At 45.7% G+C, this 19,739-nt stretch overlaps 2 protein-coding genes across 8 annotated transcripts in view; one reads left to right on the top strand and one right to left on the bottom strand.

Annotated features, from left to right (window-relative positions):
- Positions 1-2,767: 2,767 nt before the first annotated feature.
- On the bottom strand, positions 2,768-3,559 carry LOC134809252 (uncharacterized). Its single transcript, XM_063803639.1, has one exon. It carries the CDS (start codon positions 3,557-3,559, stop codon positions 3,164-3,166), a length of 396 nt encoding a protein of 131 aa, XP_063659709.1. The 3' UTR covers positions 2,768-3,163.
- The window catches only part of BRWD1 (bromodomain and WD repeat domain containing 1), a 128,684-nt gene continuing 112,017 nt past the window's right edge, over positions 3,073-19,739 (top strand). For 4 of the 7 annotated variants that reach the window (XM_016938541.3, XM_009427702.4, XM_016938540.3 and 1 more), the window contains exons 1-5: positions 3,073-3,993; positions 4,137-4,195; positions 4,335-4,364; positions 4,516-4,575; positions 18,857-19,007. In XM_016938541.3, coding sequence (XP_016794030.2) covers positions 3,945-3,993; positions 4,137-4,195; positions 4,335-4,364; positions 4,516-4,575; positions 18,857-19,007 — 349 coding nt within the window. In that variant the 5' untranslated portion in view covers positions 3,073-3,944. The remainder of the gene's footprint in view (positions 3,994-4,136; positions 4,196-4,334; positions 4,365-4,515; positions 4,576-18,856; positions 19,008-19,739) is intronic. The other 3 variants (XM_063803633.1, XM_063803632.1, XM_009427659.4) reach the window with 3 other exon arrangements.

Below are 19,739 nucleotides of genomic sequence, written 5' to 3'. Positions count from 1 at the left end.
TTGAGCCTATCAATGACATCTAAGAGCTGTTTATCCAGTCAGGAGTTGCTTGCCACGGGATAAGATGTTGGTTCCCTTGAAAATGCAACCCTATAGCTTAATGTCACCCACTGTTAAGATTTTCCAACACTTCCTTACCATATAGCTTTCTTGTGGTGAAACTCTAAAGTTATTTCCATTTACCCAAAAGCAAACCTCAGTGTGTACATATGGAATGGCTTGGATTGAATTGTGTGAGGAATACACAGATTCTTGCCTTGTTTGGAGACCACTTCTGGTGGGTACCCACTAAGGAGTTGCTCTTGGACAGTGTATTTCTTTTTCCTCCTCCTGGCAGGCAAATATGAGAGTCACATCTGAGTCTCTTGACATATGGGAGTCGAATCGGGAAGATATTCTCTCTCTTGTTAGAAATCTTTGTTCCTATTCAAAATTTAGAAAGAATATTTGTCATGAATGTGATAGTAAGTTGTAAAAGGACTCCCAAGGCTCTTGTAAAGGAAAACTCATGTCATCATGTCTTTTTTTTTGAGACAGGGTCTTGCTCTGCTGCCTAGGCTGGAGAGCAGTGCTGTGATCATGGGTCATTGCAGTGTCAATCCCCCCCGGCTCTAGCCATTCTCTTGCCTCAGCCTCTTAAGTAGCTGGGGCTACAGGTACACACCTACCACCCCTGGCTATTTTTTATTTCTTGTAGAGATGGGGTCTTACTATGTTACTCAGGCTGGTCTCGAACTCCTGGGCTCAAGCAGTCCTCTGGCCTTGGCCTCCCAAAGCGCTGGGATTACAGGTGTGAGCCACTGTTTCTGGGCTCCTGTCATCATTTCTGATCTCTTGTAATGGTTATCATGCTGCCAGTATCAGAACTATAATTTTGGACAATGACCAGAGCTTGGGATATAAATTCTTGTAATATCTTTAGGGGGTTTTTAATCTTACGCCCTTGTTACAAAATGAAATGCACAACTCCTTGGTCAATCATTTAAAGTTTAAATTCTCCCCTCTTGATGTCTTTGTCATTTGGTAACACTGGTAATCTTGCAGCATCAGATCACTGTCCCACAGTCATCTATGCACTGTAACTTCAAATAATCAAGTTGTTGCAAGCAGTTACTCATCTTAACAATCTAGCTACCAGCCTGTATGCCCTACCTTATTTGTTGGCACAACCTTGGAAAGCCCCAAACGAGATTTTTGTGGTTTTTATTTCACCCCAACTTCATCTTGCAGATTTACTGTCCTACATACTTCTGATCTTGTCTCTTCTCTATCCTTATGACCAACGCCCTCATGCATCATTTCTTTTCTATTTCAGGGGTATGTTAAGTGCCTCTTGGTCTTAACTTTCTCAAACCCATCCTAAAATAGAAAATGATTCCTTCCTGGCTTAGAATCTTTCAATTGCTCCCAATTTCAACTTCTGACATCATGGTCCCATCCTCTCCAAAGTCCCCCAAGTAGTCATACTAAACTTCGGGTTCCTTAAACTAGAAATCATATTCATGTCTTGGCCCTCTGTTGTTTGTATGTGCGAAATCCCTTTCCACACATTGTAGCCTGGATAACCCAAACTTCCCTAACATTTCCCCCACGCACAGGCAAGCTGATCTTCTGATATATCTCTGCCCTAAATCGTGTCATTATTTGCTTACATCTGTTTCCCCTAAGAGACGCTGAAGTCTTTGATGGCAAAGCTGTGGCTCATTCCTTTTTTTTTTTAATCTCCATCACTTGTTAGTGCTTGCTGAATTAACAGATGTAAGGAGTTAACTTACTGATGCACTAGCTCAAACATATTTAGATTGTTACCTCACAAATAGCTTTTTTTTTTTTTGAGACGGAGTCTCGCCTTGTCGCCCAGGCTGGAGTGCAGTGGCGCGATCTCGGTTCACTGCAGCCTCCGCCTCCGGGGTTCAAGCGATTCTCCTGCCTCAGCCTCTCAAGTAGCTGGGACTAGAGGCGCGCACTGCCACACCTGGCTAATTTTTTTATTTTTAGTAGAGACGGGGGTTTCACTATGTTGGCCAGGATGGTCTTGATTTCCTGACCTCGTGATCCGCCTGCCTCGGCCTCCCAAAGTGCTGGGACTACAGGCGTGAGCCACCATGCCCGACAGCCTCACAGATATCTATGTCCATTTATAAATATATATAAAAGCTTTTGGCCAGGCGCAGTGGCTCAAGCCTGTAATCCCCAGCACTTCGGGAGGCCAAGGCGGGTGGATCACCTGAGGCCAGGAGTTCGAAACCAGCCTGGCCAACATGGTGAAACCCGTCCCCACTAAAAATATAAAAATTAGCCGGACGTGGTGGCGCGTGCCTGCAATTCCAGCTACTCGGGAGGCTGAGGCACAAGAATCGCTGGAAACCGGGAGGCAGAGGTTGCAGTGAGGTGAGATCGCGCCACTGCACTCCAGCCTGAGAGCAAGACCCTGTCTCAAAATAAATAAATAAAAGCCAACTTGTACACGGTGCTTACCGTATACCAGGAACACAAATTCATTAAATCCTCACAACTTTGAGACAGGCACAAATATTATCTGTTTACTAGTGAGGAATTACCTACGGTTTACTAGTAAGGAACACTGAGACCCACAGGTTGTGACTTGCTCAAGGTCAAGCTGGTGGAGCCAAGACAAGGTGCAGGCAGAGAGTCCTGCCCTAGAGTCTGACCCGAACCACATTTAACGTTTATGTGGTGTGTAGGTTATTGCCATGAGTAAGAATCAGAATTGTTAACGCGCATTCCAGGAAGGCAGGGACACCACTGAGTGTTACTGCTGTACTTTAGGGGCCAGAGCAGGGCAGGCTGGATGCGCGGAGGAAACTCATAGTTAGGTCAGAAGCCTGGCAAGACAAGGGAATTTTCTGGTCGTCGTTCACCTCTCCAACCTCACATCCTACTAGTCTTCCAAGAGGATTCTAACTGCACATGACTCCCTAGTTTCCGGCTTCTCTTCCTAAGGAGGGTCTGCGGCCCGTCTGCACCACCCTCTCCCCGCAGTCCCGTTTTCCTGTCCATGCTTGGACGGATCCGGCCGAACCGTCAGCCGCAGCTGCGCGCTGCTCCCCCGACTCGCACCCCCTCGGCGAAGCGCTGCATTTTATGTAATTTTCTGCCGGGCTGCTGGCTTGTGGGGGTTGTGGCTGGGTCTCGGCAGCTTTCAGCGCCGCAGACGCTCCGGCAACGCCGGCATACGAGGCCCCCGCCCCAGGAGCGCGGGTCCGGGCGGCGTTCCCCTCTGCGGGAGGCGCGGCGAGCCAATCCTCACTTTAAAGGCTTTCGTGTCCTCGAAGCGAGGGATCTTCCGTGGGGGGCAAGACGCGCTGGCCCCAGACGACCGGTCCGTGAAATGACCCTTCCGAACGACCCGGAGCGGGCGACCTTGCCAAAGCCGCGACTCGGGGCCCCTGCGGTCCCGCGTAGAGGACCCAGGTCCCACGGGGGTCGGCGGTGAATCGCTCCCTCCTGTGGCCGCGCTTCCGCCCCCGGCACCCGCCCGCTGCTGGGCCGCCCGGCGTCGCGCTGCCGCCTCACAAAGCCCGGGCCGCCGCCTCATTGCGCGCAGGGATTCGGACCACGCGCCCTCCCCTCCCCCACTCGCTGCTGCGGCGCCCAGGTCTTTGCCTCCGCGTCACTTTCTCCTCATCGAGTCCCCGGAGGCAGAGAGCTGAGCGAGGCTCGCTTCCCCGGGCGGGACGCGAGCTCCGGTCCTCCCTTGGCGCAAACCCCCGCCCCCCGCGGAGGGACTACTTTTCGTCTCCTGCGGAGGGACTACTTCCTCCCCCGCGGAGGCGTCGGTCCAGGAGGCGCGCACGGTATGGCGGCGGCGGCGGCGGCGGCGGCGGCGCGCGCCTGAGAAAAGGGGACGCCAGCCCGGTCAGGCCTCGGCGCGGCCTACACGCTCCGCTCGCTCGCTCCCGCCTCCCGCCCCGCGCCCGGCCATGGCGGAGCCGTCGTCCGCCCGACGCCCGGTGCCTCTCATCGAGTCGGGTAAGACGCGAGGCCGTGCCACCCCCGCCCTGGCGCTCCCGGCTGCTTCGGCTTCCCCGGCTCCCCGGGCACCCCCGGCTCCCCCGGCCCCGTCCCCCTCCCCTCCCCGCCCGGGCTTGACCCGACTCCCTGTCTTCCCGCAGAGCTGTACTTCCTCATCGCCCGGTACCTATCGGCGGGCCCGTGTCGGAGAGCGGCCCAGGTGAGTGCGGGCCCGCGGGCGGCTGCGGACTTGGCGTCCCCAGTGTCCCCGCCGCCGGGGGTCGCGGGTGGTGGGCGGGGGTGAAACGGGAGCGCCCCAGGCCCGACCCCACCCCTGACCGCGCGTCTCTCGGCCGCAGGTGCTGGTGCAGGAGCTGGAGCAGTACCAGGTTTGTGCGCGCCCGTCCCCGCGCTCCCTCGGGTTCCTCCTCCCGACCTTGCCCTGAGGGATGCTCGCCCGCGCCCCCCGCCCGCCGCCCGCCCCCCCGCCCCCCCCGCGCCGGAGCGGTGGTCACTCGTGTGCGTTTCGTGTCTTTCCAGTTGTTGCCGAAGAGATTGGACTGGGAGGGCAACGAGCACAACAGGAGCTACGAGGAGTTGGTGAGCATTGGGCACGTTTGCTCCCCGGGTTTTCCGTGCACCGCCCCCCGCCCCCGCCCCTTCCCCTCGCGGGGACCCCGGCCCGTGGGGTGCAAAGTGTGACCCGCACTGGGGGGCGGCCCGGGGATAGCTGCGTTTCCGGCTGAAGATTTTGTTTTGTTTTTGAGGCGGCCAGGTTTGTTTTGGCAGGAAACAGTCATGGGGGGCGGCGCGGGGCGGAGCGGTGGGGGCGACTCGCGGAGGTCCTGCGGCGGGGGTGGGGCTCCAGGTGCGGCCGCCTCTGCGGGGGTGTGGCGTGCGCAGCCAGCCATTCAACTGGGCGGTTTCATTCGCTTCCCCACTCCACCCCGCTTGTAACTCGCGCTCTGATTGGCCTCCCTGCTCTTGCCCCGCCCAGGTCTGTCCCCCACTTGTTCCCTAGGAATAGAATCATTGGTCTCTGAAGGTGGAGAAATGTTCTTGTGTTGAGCTTTTTATTTTTTGTTTTGTCAGCAGCGTCATAAAAATCTTGCAGCTGTATGAATATGCCACTGTAGTGCTTGTGCTCCTTTCTACTGTACAATATTTGTTGAACGCCGTAGTTGATGAGTTTCACACTGATCTTGTAGATAACACAATGAAGTGCTTTAAATAGGCACTTTTCTTTTGAGCTCGGTTAATCGTGCATTACAGTCTCATTTCTTTTGTGAACTTGGTTAATGTCTCTATATAATTTGCATTTTATCTATAGTTACAGCAGTTGCAGGGATTCGTTTGTTTTTACTGGAGACATTTTTCAGGAATATATTTTTGCCGTTTCGTTATTAGGATAAAGGAATTCATTAATTGCCAGGCCATATTCAGCATCTTGTATAAGGAAAACAATTGAGAAAGAACAGAGCTTCTGAGTGATCTTTTACCACAGTTGGAAGACCTGTAACACTTGAGTGGTAGAGTATGGTGGCAAGTGAAAAGAAGAAAAAAAAGTGGTAGAAGATTACTGGTTTTGAATTAGACAACAGAAGAAACCAGAGGATGTGTTATTTCCATGAACAGTTAACTTTTGAAGCCTGGTGCAAGTAATAAATAATATTTGCCTTCTTAGATTTTGAAGTAAACACTTAACAGTGGATGTTTTCAAGGGAATGAGTTCTAAAAATTCTGATGGCAATGTGTTGAGTTTGACATTTTGAGAGTTTATTTTTGTAAACGTTGAGGAAACATTTAAAGGACGCCCTCTTTTAGTTTTCTTCACGGATAATATAGCCTTATAGGTGAAGCGGAAAAGCATTACTGGTTATGATGCTGTTGTCGTGCTGAGAGAAAATAACTTGAAACAAATGTAGTGCTGTAACTACTGGAAAAGTTACTTTTAAAATACATTTATAGGGGCTGGGTGCAGTGGCTCATGGCTGCAATCTCAGCACATTAGGAGGCCGAGTGGGAGGATCACTTGAGGCCAGGAGTTCAGACCAACTCTTGTCTCCACAAAAAATAAGTAACAGAAAATTAGGCGGATGTGGTGGTCCGTGCCTGTAGTCTCAGCTATTTCGGAGGCTGAAGCGGAAGGATCACTTGACTCTGGGAGTTTGAGGCTGCATTGAACTATCCTCCTGCCACTGCACTCCAGCCTGGGAGATGGAGCAAGGCCTAGTTTCTTTTTTTTTTAAAAAAAATTTATATAAATTTTTTGGCTTTTGTTGGTAGAATTGCTTAAAACCCTACTTACTATTGTTTAAAATCACTTAAATTCTGTGATAATATGGCTGTGATTTGGCTATGACATATGGCATCTATCATTGCCTCCCTGATTTGGTCTGTCTGGTGGGTGTCCTTTCTTTTTTACCTTCCTCTCTGCCCTCCAGTCCCTCAGGACTGAGTGATGATGAGCCTCATGTGTAGAGAATTATTCTTTTGTTAATGGTATATGTATCGTTTCTAAACTTTCAAAGTCTTTTAAAAATACCTTATTAAGAAGTATTCCAGGCCAGCTGCGGTGCTTACACCTGTAATCCCAGCACTTTGGCAGGACGCTTGAGGCCAGGAGTTCCAGACCTGCCTAAAGTGAGGTTGAGGATGTAGTGAGCCCTGGTCAAGCCACTATGCTCCAGCTTAGGTGAGCGAGACCCTGTCTCGAAACGCAACAACAAAAAAGAAGTATTTCAGATGTACACAAATGAGAATAATGTAATGCACCCCTGTATATCATCAAATTTGAATAATAATAATTTTTTTTTTGAGACAGTCTGTTTTGAGGAGCAGCCTCGGCTCACTGCAACCTCTGCCTCCTGGGTTCAAGTGATCCTCCTGCCTCAGCCTCCTCAGTAGCTGGGATTACAGGCACCTGGCTAATTTTTGTATTTTTAGTAGAGATGGGGTTTCACCATGTTGGCCAGGCTGGTCTTGAACTCCTGACTTCAGGTGATCTGCTTGCCTCTGTGTCCCAAAGTGCTGGGATTACAGGCACCTGGCTAATTTTTGTATTTTTAGTGGAGAAGGGGTTTCACCATGTTGGCCAGGCTGATCTTGAACTCCTAACTTCAGGTGATCTGCCCGCCTCTGTGTCCCAAAGTGCTGGGATTACAGGCGTGAGCCACTGCGCCTGGCCAACAAATTTGAATTTTGAAAGTTACTAACTTGCTATATTTAGTTTGGTTTCTATTTGAGGTATACATATGTTTTAAGAAACTATCAATGGACATCTTCAAACAAAAATAATAGAATAAATGACCCACCCACTAGGTGCCCATTTTCCAACTTCAGTGATTATCAGAGAATGTTGCATATTGTCTGCTCCCTTGTTTTTAAGCAAATTCCAGAAAGCCATTCATTTCATTGGTTAATGTGTTGGAATGTTTTAAGGCAGATTCCAGACACTACATTTATTTCATCTCTAAGTTTGTCAGAGTTCATCTCTAAAAAATAAGGACTGCTTATTATATCATCAAGTGCCAATATCACAGAGTCCATATCCAGATTTTGTTTTTGTTCCCTGGGTGTCTTTTTTTTTTTTGAGACGGAGTCTCGTTGTGTCGCCCAGGCTGGAGTGCAGCGGCGCGATCTCGGCTCACTGCAAGCTCTGCCTCCCGGGTTCACGCCATTCTCCAGCCTCAGCCTCCCGAGTAGCTGGGACTACAGGCGCCCGCCACCACGCCCGGCTAATTTTTTTGTATTTTTAGTAGAGGCGGGGTTTCACTGTGTTAGCCAGGATGGTCTCGATCTCCTGACCTCATGATCCGCCTGCCTCTGCCTCCCAAAGTGCTGGGATTACAGGCGTGAGCCACCGCGCCCGGCGTCCCTGGGTGTCTTTTTACAATTAGTTTGATTTGGTCTTGAGAAAGGTCCATACATGCATTGACTGATTGATTCTCTCCCCGCCCCACCCTGGGTCTCACTCTATTACCCAGGCTGGGGTGCAGTGGTATGATCACAGCTCACTGAAGCCTCCATTTCCCAGGCTCAAGCAATCTTCCCACCTCAGCCCTCCACCTCCTGAGTAGCTGGGACCACAGGCATGTGCCACCACACCTGGCTAAGTTTTTTTTTTTTTCCCCCCCCTAGAGAAAAAGACTCGCTATGTTGTCCAGGCTGGTCTCAAATGTTCCTCCCAAAGTTGGAATTACAGGTGTGAGCCACCACACCTGCCCTGATTTTTTTTTTGTTTTTTTTTGAGATGGAGTCTCACTCTGTCGCCAGGCTGGAGTGCAGTGGTGTGATCTCGGCTCACTGCAACCTCTGCCTCCCGGGTTCAAGCGATTCACCTGCTTCAGCCTCCCAAGTAGCTGGGACTACAGGCGCACACCTCTATGCCCAGCTAATTTTCGTAGTTTTAGTAGAGACGGCTGTTCACCATGTGAGCCAGGATGGTCTCCATCTCTTGACCTTGTGACCTGCCCGCCTCAGCCTCCCAAAGTGCTGGGATTATAGGTGTGACTCACCGCATCCTGCCCTTGCCCTGATTATCTTAAATCTCTTTTTATCTTGAATAGTCTTGTTTCTATGCCATTGATTTACTGGAGACCAAATCATTTATCCTGTAGAATGTTTTACATTCTGTATTTGTCTTATTGTTCCTCATGATGGTAACTTGTTCCTTTTTCTTAGTGGTTTTCATCTTCAGATGAGAATCATCTGGGGAGCCTTATAAAATCTGGTTGCCCAGAGTATGCCCCAAACCAGTTAAATCAGAATCTTTGTGGTGGGATTGGACATCAGTATTTTAAAAAGCTTTTTAGATGATTCTAGTATTAGTGTTTGTAAAGCCACAATTTATCTTAAACTTGTGACCATGCTGTTATTCCAACCTGTATTTGGGGGCAAGAGTATTTTTGGTACTTTTACTTCTTTTTTTTTTTTTTTTTTTTTGAGACAGGGTGTCATTCTGTTGCCCAGGCTGGAGTGCAGTGGTATAATCTTGGCTCACTGCAACCTCTGCCTCACAGGTTCATGCAGTTCTCCTGCCTCAGCCTCCTGAGTAGCTGGGATTACAGACATGTACCACTATGCCTGGCTACTTTTTGTGTTTTTAGTGGAGACGGGGTTTCACCATGTTGGCCCGGCTAGTCTCGAACTCCTGACCTTCAGTGATCCACCTGCATTGGCCTCCCAAAGTGCTGGGATTACAGGCATGAGTCACCTTGCCAGGCCTACTTTTGCTTCTTATAAGAATTGAAGCCAAGTGTGGTGGCTAAGGCTACACAGAGACTTGAGAGTCTGAGGTGGGAGGATCACTTGGTGCCAGGGGTTTGAGAGCAGCCTGGGCAACATAAGCAACACCTCATCTGTAGAAAAAAAGTTTACAAAACCTTGGTTTACAGGTGTGAGCCTCCGTGTCCAGCTCCCAAGTTTCTAGTCTCTACCTGCACTGCTATATTGCTAGACTGTAACTCATCAATCACACTACCATGATCATTAAGTGTCCCCAAGTTACAAATGAAATACCTATAGAATGATAGATCTCTATAGTCAATGACAATACAGAATCCATAGAGGAAAGAAATTAGCTACCCTCAGGATGAAGGGTCTTTAGAGTTCCACTGTGAAAATTAAATGATAATGGGATTAGTTTCAAGACTTGTGGGAAATACAAAATTGTAAAAGAGGTTTTTGTTTTAAAGGGGTCTTACTATTAAAAAAGGCTCAGCCTAAGACTTTAAGTATCTGGCAGTGCACCCAAGTTCCAAGTCATAGCCTAAAATCTTCTATCATAACCTGATTCCTTAATCCTGTAGAGTACTTAAAATGGTAATACCAGTCTCCTCCCAGTTTGGGTAATTAAGTCATAACCCAGGAAGGTTAACAAGCGAAGATGAAGAAAAAGGAAAGTACAAATGTATTCACACAAGTATATATACATATAATATGTACAATATATACATACAAACATATATACATAAAATATATACATATAATACATTGATATTCATACAAGTACATATTCTGACGTAGTAACAAGTTTTGTAATTACTGAGTTACATTTATTTGATAGAGTCAAAAAAATTACAAAATAAATTTGAAATCTATTTACAAGTTTAGTCTTAGAAAATTCATGGTTAGGTGTGTCTAAGTTAACCCTGCTGAGGTGATTAAAATAACTGTACGCTTCTAAGTGTAGTGAAAAATGCCCAAGGAAATTTGATTAAATGTGTAAGTGGTATAAAATATTTTATGATTAAATTTTCAATTATAGCCAGGCTCAGTGGCTCACACCTGTCATCCCAGCACTTTAGGAGGCTGAGGCAGGTGGATCACCTGAGGTCAGGAGTTCAAGACCAGCCTGGCCAACAGGGTGAAACCCCGTCTCTACTAAAAATACAAAACTTAGCCGGGCGTGGTGGCAGGTGCCTGTAATCCCAGCTACTTGGGAGGCTAAGGCAGGAGAATCACTTGAACCCAGGAGGCGGAGGTTGCAATGGTCCGAGATCAAGCCATTGCACTCCGGCCTAGGCAACAAGAGCAAAACTCCATCTTAAAATAAATAAACAAATTTTCAATTATCAATTAAACAGTAACCAAAGAATAAAAGTAACTATTTGTTTCTGGATTTATAAATAAGATTTGTATTTGAAGGTTTAAGAAAAATGACTACTTGCAATTCTAATAAACCAAATTCTGATTTCAGTATAAATAACTTTTAAGTCTGTTCCTCACACAAAAGGACTACTCCAATATATTTCTTTAAATCTTAATGAGTTTTCTAATGATACACTAAATATAAGGATCTTCTGGTATTTTTTCCGGTCAAAGAAAATGGCCCACAAAAATGTAACACATTATTCAATTATTAAGTCTCTTAATCTCTTTCCCTTTAAATAAACCCCTCTACAAACCTAGTCCTTCCGAATTCTTAGGCTCAGTTCTGTAGTTATATTTCCTTCCTCCTCTGTGTTTACCACTCATATACATGAAAATTACAATTAAATAACATGGATTTGACAGGCCCAATGCAGGGTTAGATATTTAAAGATATCTAGGCCGGGTGCGGTGGCTCACGCCTGTAATCCCAGCACTTGGGGAGGCCGAGGCGGGTGGATCACAAGGTCAAGAGATCGAGACCATCCTGGCCAACATGGTGAAACCTCATCTCTACTAAAAATACAAAAAATTAGCCAGACGTGGTGGCGGGCACCTGTAGTCCCAGCTACTCGGGAGGCTGAGGCAGGAGAATCACTTGAACCCGGGAAGCAGAGGTTGCAGTGAGCCAAGATTGCACCACTGCACTCCAGCCTGGCGACAGAGTGAGACTCGATCTCAAAAAAAAAAAAAAAAAAAAAGATACTTAAAGATAACTAGTCTCAATTCTTTGTTTTTTGAGTTTGGGTCTCTTGTCCAGGCTGGACTGCAGTGACACAATAATGAATGTCTCACTGTAGCGTCCCAATAATGAATGGCTCACTGCAGCGTCAAACTCCTGGGCACAGGTGATCCTCCCCATTCAGTGTCCCAAGTAGCTGGAACTACAGGAGGGCGCAGCCACACCCCGATAAGGTGTTTTTTTTTTTTTTCTTTTCGAGACAGTCTTGCACCGTCGCCAGGCTGGAGTGCAGTGGCGCAGTCTTGGCTCAGTGCAACCTCCGCCTCCTGGGTTCAAGTGATTCTCCTGCCTCAGCCCTCCTGAGTAGCTGGGACTACAGGCACATGCCACCATGCCCAGCTAATTCTTGAATTTTTAGTAGAGACAGGGTTTCACCGTGTTGGCCAGGATGGTCTCTATCTCTTGACCTTGTGATCCACCCACCTCAGCCTCCCAAAGTGCTGGAATTACAGGCGTGAGCCACTGCACCAGGCCTAATTTTTGTATTTTTAGTAGAGATGGGATTTCACCATATTGGTCAGGCTGGTGTCTCAAACTCCTGACCTCAGGTGACCCACCGACCTTGGCCTCCCAAGGTGCTGGGATTACAGGTGTGAACTATTGTGCCTGGCTGGCTGTGCTACCTTATAAGAGAGTAGTTACTAGTTTCCATAGGCTCACCCAACAACAAGAAGTTATTTGTATCTAACGGATAAAAGTTGAGTGACTTGTTTATTTTCAGATCATATGTATCCTTATGGATTTTTGCAAGCTTACTGTATTGATTCCTGAGAAAGATTTGTTAAAATCTCCAACTACGGCCAGATGTGGTGGCTCACGCATGTAATCCCAGCACTTTAGGGGGGGCCAAGGTGGGCAGATCACTTGAGGTCAGGAGTTCAAGACCAGCCTGATCAACCTTGTGAAACCCGTCTCTACTAAAAATAAAAAAATTAGCCAGGCATGGTGGTACATGCCTGTAGTCCCAGCTACTTGGGAGGTTGAGGCAGGAGAATTGCTTGAATCCAGGAGGCGGAGGTTACAGTGAGCGGAGATTGTGCCACTGCACTCCAGCCTGGGCGACAGAGCAAGACTCCATCTAAAAAAAAAAAAAAAAAAAAAAACTCTCCAAATATGATTGTGGATTTGTTGCTCTTTTTGTCCTTTTTTGAAGCTGTTATTAGGTACATTCAGATTTAGGATTTTTGTTTTCCTATTGAATTGACCTTAAATATTAGAAAATGCTTTATTCATTATAATCTTCTTGTCTTCCCATCTACTTTGCCTTACATTAATATAGCCACACCAACTTCTTTTGGTTAGCAATGGCACAGTGTATCTTTTTCTGTCCTTTTCCTTTCAACCTTTCTGTGTTCACATGTTTAAAGTTTATGTCCCGTAAACAGCGTGTAGTTTTATGTGCATTCTTTTAGTGATGTTTTGGTCATTCGTATTTTTTTTTTTTTTCCCAGACAAGTTCTCACTTTGTTGCCCAGGGTGGAGTGCAGTGGCATGATCATGGCACACTGCAGCTTTGACCTCCTGGGTTCAAGGGATCCTCCTGCCTCAGCCTCCTGAGTAGCTGAGTCTATACGTGTGTGCCATCATGGCCGGCTAATTAAAAAAAATTTTTTTTTGTAGAGACTGTCTCACTATATGGCCTAGGCTCATCTTGAACTCTTGGACTCAGACAGTCCTCCCGCCTTGGCTTCCCAAAGTGCTGGGATTATAGGTGTGAGCCACTGTGCCTTGCTCATTTGTATTTAACATAATTAAACATAATTGGGTTTAAGTCTACCTGTTCTTTATCTCATTTCTTCTTTATTCTTTCTCTCACTTTTTTTTTTTGATTAATCAAGTATTAAGATGACAGCAGGATTTCAAAAAGGTAAAAAGTATTCTACTTATTCTGTATTTCTTTTTTTTTTTTTTTTGAGAAAGAGTTTCACTCTGGTTGCCCAGGCTGGAGTGCAATGGCGAAATCTCGGCTCACTGCAACCTCCGCCTCCCGGGTTCAAGCGATTCTCCTGCCTCAGCCTCCTGAGTAGCTGGGATTACAGGCGCCCGCCACCACGCCTGGCTCATTTTGTATTTTTAGTAGAAACGGGGTTTAACCACGTTGGCCAGGCTGGTCTAGAGCTGCTGACCTCAGGTGATCCACCCGCCTCAGGATCCCATAGTGCTGGGATTACAGGTGTGAGCCACTGCGCCTGGCAACTACTTACTCTGTATTTCTTTTCTTTTTCTTTTTTTTTTTTGAGACAGGGTCTCACTCTGTCACCCAGGCTGAAGTACAGTGGCATGATCACAGCTCACTGCAGCCTCAGCCTCTTGGGCTCAAGCTGTCTTCCAACCTTAGTCTCCTGAGTAGCTGGAACCACAGGCATGCACCACCACACCTGGCTATTTTTTTTTGTAGAGATGGGGTTTTGCCATGTTGCCCAGGCTGGTCTGGAACTCCTGAGCTCAAATGATCTGCCGTCAGTCTCCCAAAGTGGACCTCGCCTGGCCTAACTATTCCTTTTCTTCATTTTTTTAATAACTTTTTTTTTTTTTTTGGAGTTGGAGTCTCGCTCTGTTGCCCAGGCTGGGGCGCAGTTGCGTGATCTTGGCTTACTGCAACCTCTGCCTCCTGGGCTCAAGCGATTCTCCTGCCTCAGCCTCTCAAGTAGCTGAGATTACAGTCGCCTGCTACCATGCCCGGCTAATCTTTGTAGTTTTAGTACAAATGGGGATTCACCGCATTTGCCAGGCTGGTCTTGAACTCCTGACCATTAGTGATCCACCTGTCTTGGCCTCTCAAAGTGCTGGGATTACAGGTGTGAGTCACTGCACCCGGCCTCTTTATTTCTTTTTAGTTATATATCCTTTTATTATTCTTTGGGTGGTTTCCTTAGAGGTTTCAATATACATTACCAATATACATTACTTTACATTAGTTCCTTTACCACTTCCCAAATAAATAAAGTTATAACTGTTAGTTGTCACCATCTTGTCGCTTTGAGCTAGTAATCTTTTTTTTTGAGACGGAGTCTCTGTTGTGCAGGATGGAGTGTGGTGGTATGATCTCGGCTCACTGCAACCTTTGTCTCCTGGGTTCAAGCAGTTCTCTGCCTCAGCCTCCCAAGTAGCTGGAATTGCAGGAGCATGCCACCACACCCAGCTACTTTCTGTATTTTTAGTAGAGATGAGGTTTTGCCATGTTGCCCAGGCTGGTCTTGAACTCTTGGCCTCAAGTGATCCGCCTGTCTGGGCCTCCCAAAGTGCTGGGATTACAGGCATGAGCCACCATGCCTGGCCTTACTTTTTTTTTTTTTTTAAGACGGAGTCTCACTCTGTCACCTAGGTGTGAGTGCAGTGGTGTGACCTTGGCTCACTGCAACTTTTACCTCCCAGATTCGTGATTCTTGTGCCTCAGCCTCCCAAGTAGCTGGGATTACAAGCATGTGCCACCATGCCTGGCTAATTTTTGTATTTTTAGTAGAGGTGGGGTTTCACCATGTTAGCCAGGCTGGTCTTGAACTCCTGACCTCAGGTGATCTGCCCACTTCAGCTTTCCAAAGTGCTGAGATTACAAGTCTGAGCCACTGCTGTCAGCCCGGACTTACCACATATTATAAAAGTTTCAAGATGTTGTTACTGTTGTTTTAAAGTCAATAATCACTTGCTTACCTACCTATACATCTTTTCTGGTATTTTAAATTTCTTCCTCCACTTCCATGGGACCTATTTGTGGTAATTTTTCTTCTGTCTGCAGAACTTATTTTGTTATTTCTTTTAATAAAGGTTTGGCCGGGCTTGGTGGCTCACGCCTGTAATCCCAGCACTTTGGGAGGCTGAGGCGGGTGGATTACCTGAGGTCAGGAGTTCGAGACCAGCCTGGCCAACATGGTGAAACCCCTTCTCTACTAAAAATACAAAAATTAGCTGGGTGTGGTGGCGTGTGCTTGTAATCCCAGCTACTTGGGAGGCTGAGGCAGGAGAATCGCTTCAACCTGGGAGGTGGAGGTTGCAGTGATCCGGCATTGGGGCCACTACACTCCAGCCTGGGCCACGGAGCAAGACTGTCTCAAAAAAACAAAACAAAACAAAAACACACACACAAAGCTTTTTAACAAAGGTTTGTTGACATTGACTTCAGTAGCTATGGAATTCTGATTCATAGTCCTTTTTTTTTTTTTCGGCACAGTAAAGATGTTCTACTGCCTTATGCCTTCCTAATGTTGAAAATTTAGCAGTCTTATTGCTCCTTTGAAAATAATGTTGTTTTTGGTCTGGTTGCTTTTAGGATTTTTATTTTGTCTTTTATTTTCAGCAGTTTTACTATGTTGTCCTGTAGTCATGATCTATTGCTGTATAACAAATTACCCCAAAATTTAGCGGCTTAAAACTACACTAATTTGTTGTTATCTGCCAGTTTCTGTAAGTCAGCGGTCCAGACACAGCTCAGATGGGTTCCCTGTCTCCTTTTCTCTGAAGGTGCAGTCAAAATGTTGGCAGAACTGGGGTTTTAGCTGAAGGCTTGACGGGGGAGGAATAGGCTTCCAAGCTCACGTAGTTTTGGCAGGATTCGGTTCCTGGAGGGTTGTTTGACTGAGGGCCTCAGTTTCTACCTGACTATTGGCCACTCTCAGTTCCTCGCCCTTTTGGTCTTTCCAGTGTGATAGCTTGAGTTATCAAAAGATGGAAGCTGACGAGGCAGTAGAGTCTTAGCAAGACAGAAGTCACAATTGTAACCTAATCATAGAAGTAGTATCCTCTCAATGTTACTGTTTTCTGAAGTAACTGAGGAGGGGATTTCACAAGTCTGACTACCAAGAGGTTTGGGCACTATTAGCGGGCATGTCAGAAGCTGCCTTTCACATGTGCACCTAGGTGGTTTCCTTTTTTTTTTTTTTTTTTTTTTGTGGGAGCCTTGCTCTGTCACCCAGGCTGGAGTGCAGTGGCGCCATCTTGGCTCACTGCAAGCTCCGCCTCCTGGGTTCACGCCATTCTCCTGCCTCAGCCTCCCCAGCAGCTGGGACTACAGGCACCTGCCACCACGCCTGGCTAATTTTTTTGTATTTTTAGTAGAGACAGGGTTTTACCGTGTTAGCCAGGATGGTCTCGATCTCCTGACCTCGTGATCTGCCCGCCTTGGCCTCCCAAAGTGGGTTTTCTTTGCATTTATTTTTCTTGGGTTCTCTGAGCTTTTTGAATAAGTGGTATGATATCAAATAGTTTAATGTGTAATTAAAGTCCCAAGTGGAAAGGATAGAGGGGAGAAGTAGTTTGAAGAAATAACAGCTAAGCGTTTTTGAACATCTGGGCCATCTCTAGGTCTGCTTCTGTTGACCATTTCCCCTCTTGACCATGGGTCATATATCTAGCTTTGTTGTGTATCTCATCATTTTTTTGAGGTATGCTGTAACTTTTTGTGTAAAAAGAGTAGAGGCTGCAGTAATGTATTTACCTCTGGTAAAGATGTGCTCTTTTCTCAAGCAGTTAGTGTGTGAGACAGGGTCAATCTAATTTGTAACTGATCATCTCTAAGCTTTGTTACATTCAGTAAATCACTGGCTTTCCATGCTTTGAGGGTGGCATCAATACTTTCCCTTCCAGCAGAGTTTGACATTTGGCCCTCGTGAAATTTCTGAGATGTCTTATTTTTTTACACTGGAGTTGCCACCTTTCCAAACTTTGTGAGATCTTTTTCTACTTTGTACCTGACTGCCAACTTTTTAGGTTGCCACAGAGTTCACTCTGCCTTGCCGTCCTGCTCTAGGCTTTCCATGTCAGAAGAGATCATTCTCCACCCTGTTGTCCCATCTCTAGCCTTAGGAGGGCCACTGCAGTGCATTTGGAATGTAAGGTTTCTTCCAGGGCTGCCCTGGCTTTAGTGTTTGGGCCCTATGCAGTTGGTGAAGGCCTATGGGAAAAAATTGTGGTAGGTGTGCAGACTCACTGTAACTGAGGCGCCTTAGGATTCTAATCAGTCATGCCGGCCACAAGTAGCCATTAAGTTTGTTAGAGGTTTGAGTGGTTTTTTCTTATTCTTTTCTGAGGTCAGTTCTTCCTGTCTCTCTGCTAGGGATGTAAGCAACTATGAGTCCCTTTTCTTTAACTTTATTTTTTTGAGATGGAGTTTCACTCTTGTCGCCCAGGCTGTGGAGTGCTATAGCATGATCTTGGTTCACTGCAACCTCCGCCTCCCAGGTTCAAGTGATTTCATACCTCAGCCTCCTAAGTAGCTGGGATTACAGGCGCCCACCACCACACCCAGCTAATTTTTGTTTTTTTTTTTTTTTAGTAGAGATGGGATGTCACCATTTCCGCCAGGCTGGTCTCGAACTCTTGACCTCTAGTGATCCACCTGCCTCAGCCTCCCAAAGTGTTGGGATTACAAGCGTGAGCCACCGTGCCCAGCCTGAGTCCCTTTTCTGTTCCCAGAAAAGCTTGTACTTTCTGGGATTAGTTAATGTAGATTTTTCTTTGTTTCTTCAGCTGTGATGGGTTTATGCATTTTTAAAAGTTTATCCAGCCTATTCTCATTGTAGAGATGAGAGCAGTATCTTTTATCTTTTACGTTGGAGTAAATGATTATTTTTCATTTAAAATTATAACAGACATATATTTGTCTATAGTAATCCATAGGTATATCCACTTATGGTTCCTGGCACCTAATAGGCTGTCAGTACTTACTGAAAGAATTAGTGTTTTTTACTGCCTAGTATGTTGTTGAGAACCAGTTATCCATGATTTAGATACTAAATGATGTCTTATAGGATCTTTGATATCTTAACATCTCTCTCAAAGATGTATGCTTCACTTACAGGCCAGTTAGCATATATATATATATATATTTTGAGACAGGCGAGTTAGTGTAATATATATATATATTTTTTTCTTGTTGCCCAGGCTAGAGTGCAATGGCACGATCCTGGCTCACTGCAACCTCCACCGCCTGGGTTCAAGTGATTCTCCTGCCTCAGCCTCCCAAGTAGCTGGGACTACAGGTGTGCACCACCATGCCTGGCTAATTTTGTATTTTTAGTAGAGATGGGGTTTCACCATGTTGGTCAGGCTTGTCTCGAACTCCTGATCTCAAGTGATCCACCTGCCTTGGCCTTACAAAGTGCTGAGATTACAGGTGTGAGTCACCATCCCTGGCCCAGTTAGTGCAATTTTGAGTAAAGTCTTGATTTCAAGTCTTGAGATTAAGTTTTGTTAGCTCTGCAACCTTTTTCTTTTTCAGAGGTGCTTTTCCAGGTCATTTGCATATAAATTTTAGAACAAAATTGTGAATTTCTACAAAAAAAAATCTTGGTGAAGTTTTGAGTGTTACAGGTTTGAATCTGTAGCTCAAATCTGTAGATCAGCTTATTGCTTATTTAAGTCGTCTTTAATTTCTCTCAGCATGTTTTACAGTTTTCAGTGTATGTTTTTCACATTTTGCCAGACTTATCCCTAAGTATTTAATAGTTTTTGATATTATTAAACTGTTGTCATTAAAACTTGCTCTCCAACTAGGTCTTGTCCAATAAGCATGTGGCTCCTGATCATCTGTTGCAAATCTGCCAGCGCATCGGTCCTATGTTGGATAAAGAAATTCCACCCAGTATTTCAAGAGTCACTTCTTTACTTGGTGCAGGAAGGCAGTCTTTGCTACGTACAGCAAAAGGTACCTTAATTTGAAGAAGTGTTCTGCTTTGTATTAATAGCCTAATAATTATTATAATTGTGAAGTAATGTAAGCATTGTGGAAGAAAGGTGATAATGTAACTATAAATCATGCTGTGGACTATAAAATTCTCTGCATTTAGCATAGAACATTGAATTTTATTACATAAGTGTTTAATGGGTCCTTCTGCATTAAAAAGTTGATAAAGATACAGATGTTAAGCTAAAAAGCTTGAATTTATTCTGAGATGTTGTTTGAGGTTTTATCAATGTGAGTTCTTAATTTTCCATTTTGTAGCTCACTCATAACTTCATTGAATGTAATTGTATGTGTCTAATAAACTCTTTAAATGCTAGAGGTATTTCATTTGATATTTAGCTTCTGAAAGCCCTTTGTTATAAAGGGAAGTGATTTTCTAAATTTGGTAGCAGCTTGAAAACAAGCACCACAAATGTAAAATTGCATGGTTCTTTTTTTACTAATTTAATTTTTTTGCCAAGTTATGTGCTAGCAAAATGTTTGAAATTGCTATTCTTTTTCTGTTAGCTTGGTATATATGACTTAGACTAAGTATATGTATGTGATATAATATATGTGTACATGTGGCTAAACTGCTAATGGGCAAAGATTGTTGGTTCTTCTGATCCTGAGTATACATCAAGTTCATCCCATGATTATTTTTTATTACGAGCTATTGCTGATGTGATGCTACTCTTAGCTGCACCACCAGTA

Source organism: Pan troglodytes, chromosome 22 (assembly GCF_028858775.2).
Source record: "Pan troglodytes isolate AG18354 chromosome 22, NHGRI_mPanTro3-v2.0_pri, whole genome shotgun sequence".
NCBI lineage: Eukaryota > Metazoa > Chordata > Mammalia > Primates > Hominidae > Pan > Pan troglodytes.
This window is presented reverse-complemented; position numbering and strand designations above follow the sequence as displayed.

Excerpts from the sequence above, each read along its gene's own strand:
- LOC134809252 (XM_063803639.1), bottom strand. The coding sequence starts at position 3,559 with ATGAGGCGGCGGCCCGGGCTTTGTGAGGCGGCAGCGCGACGCCGGGCG.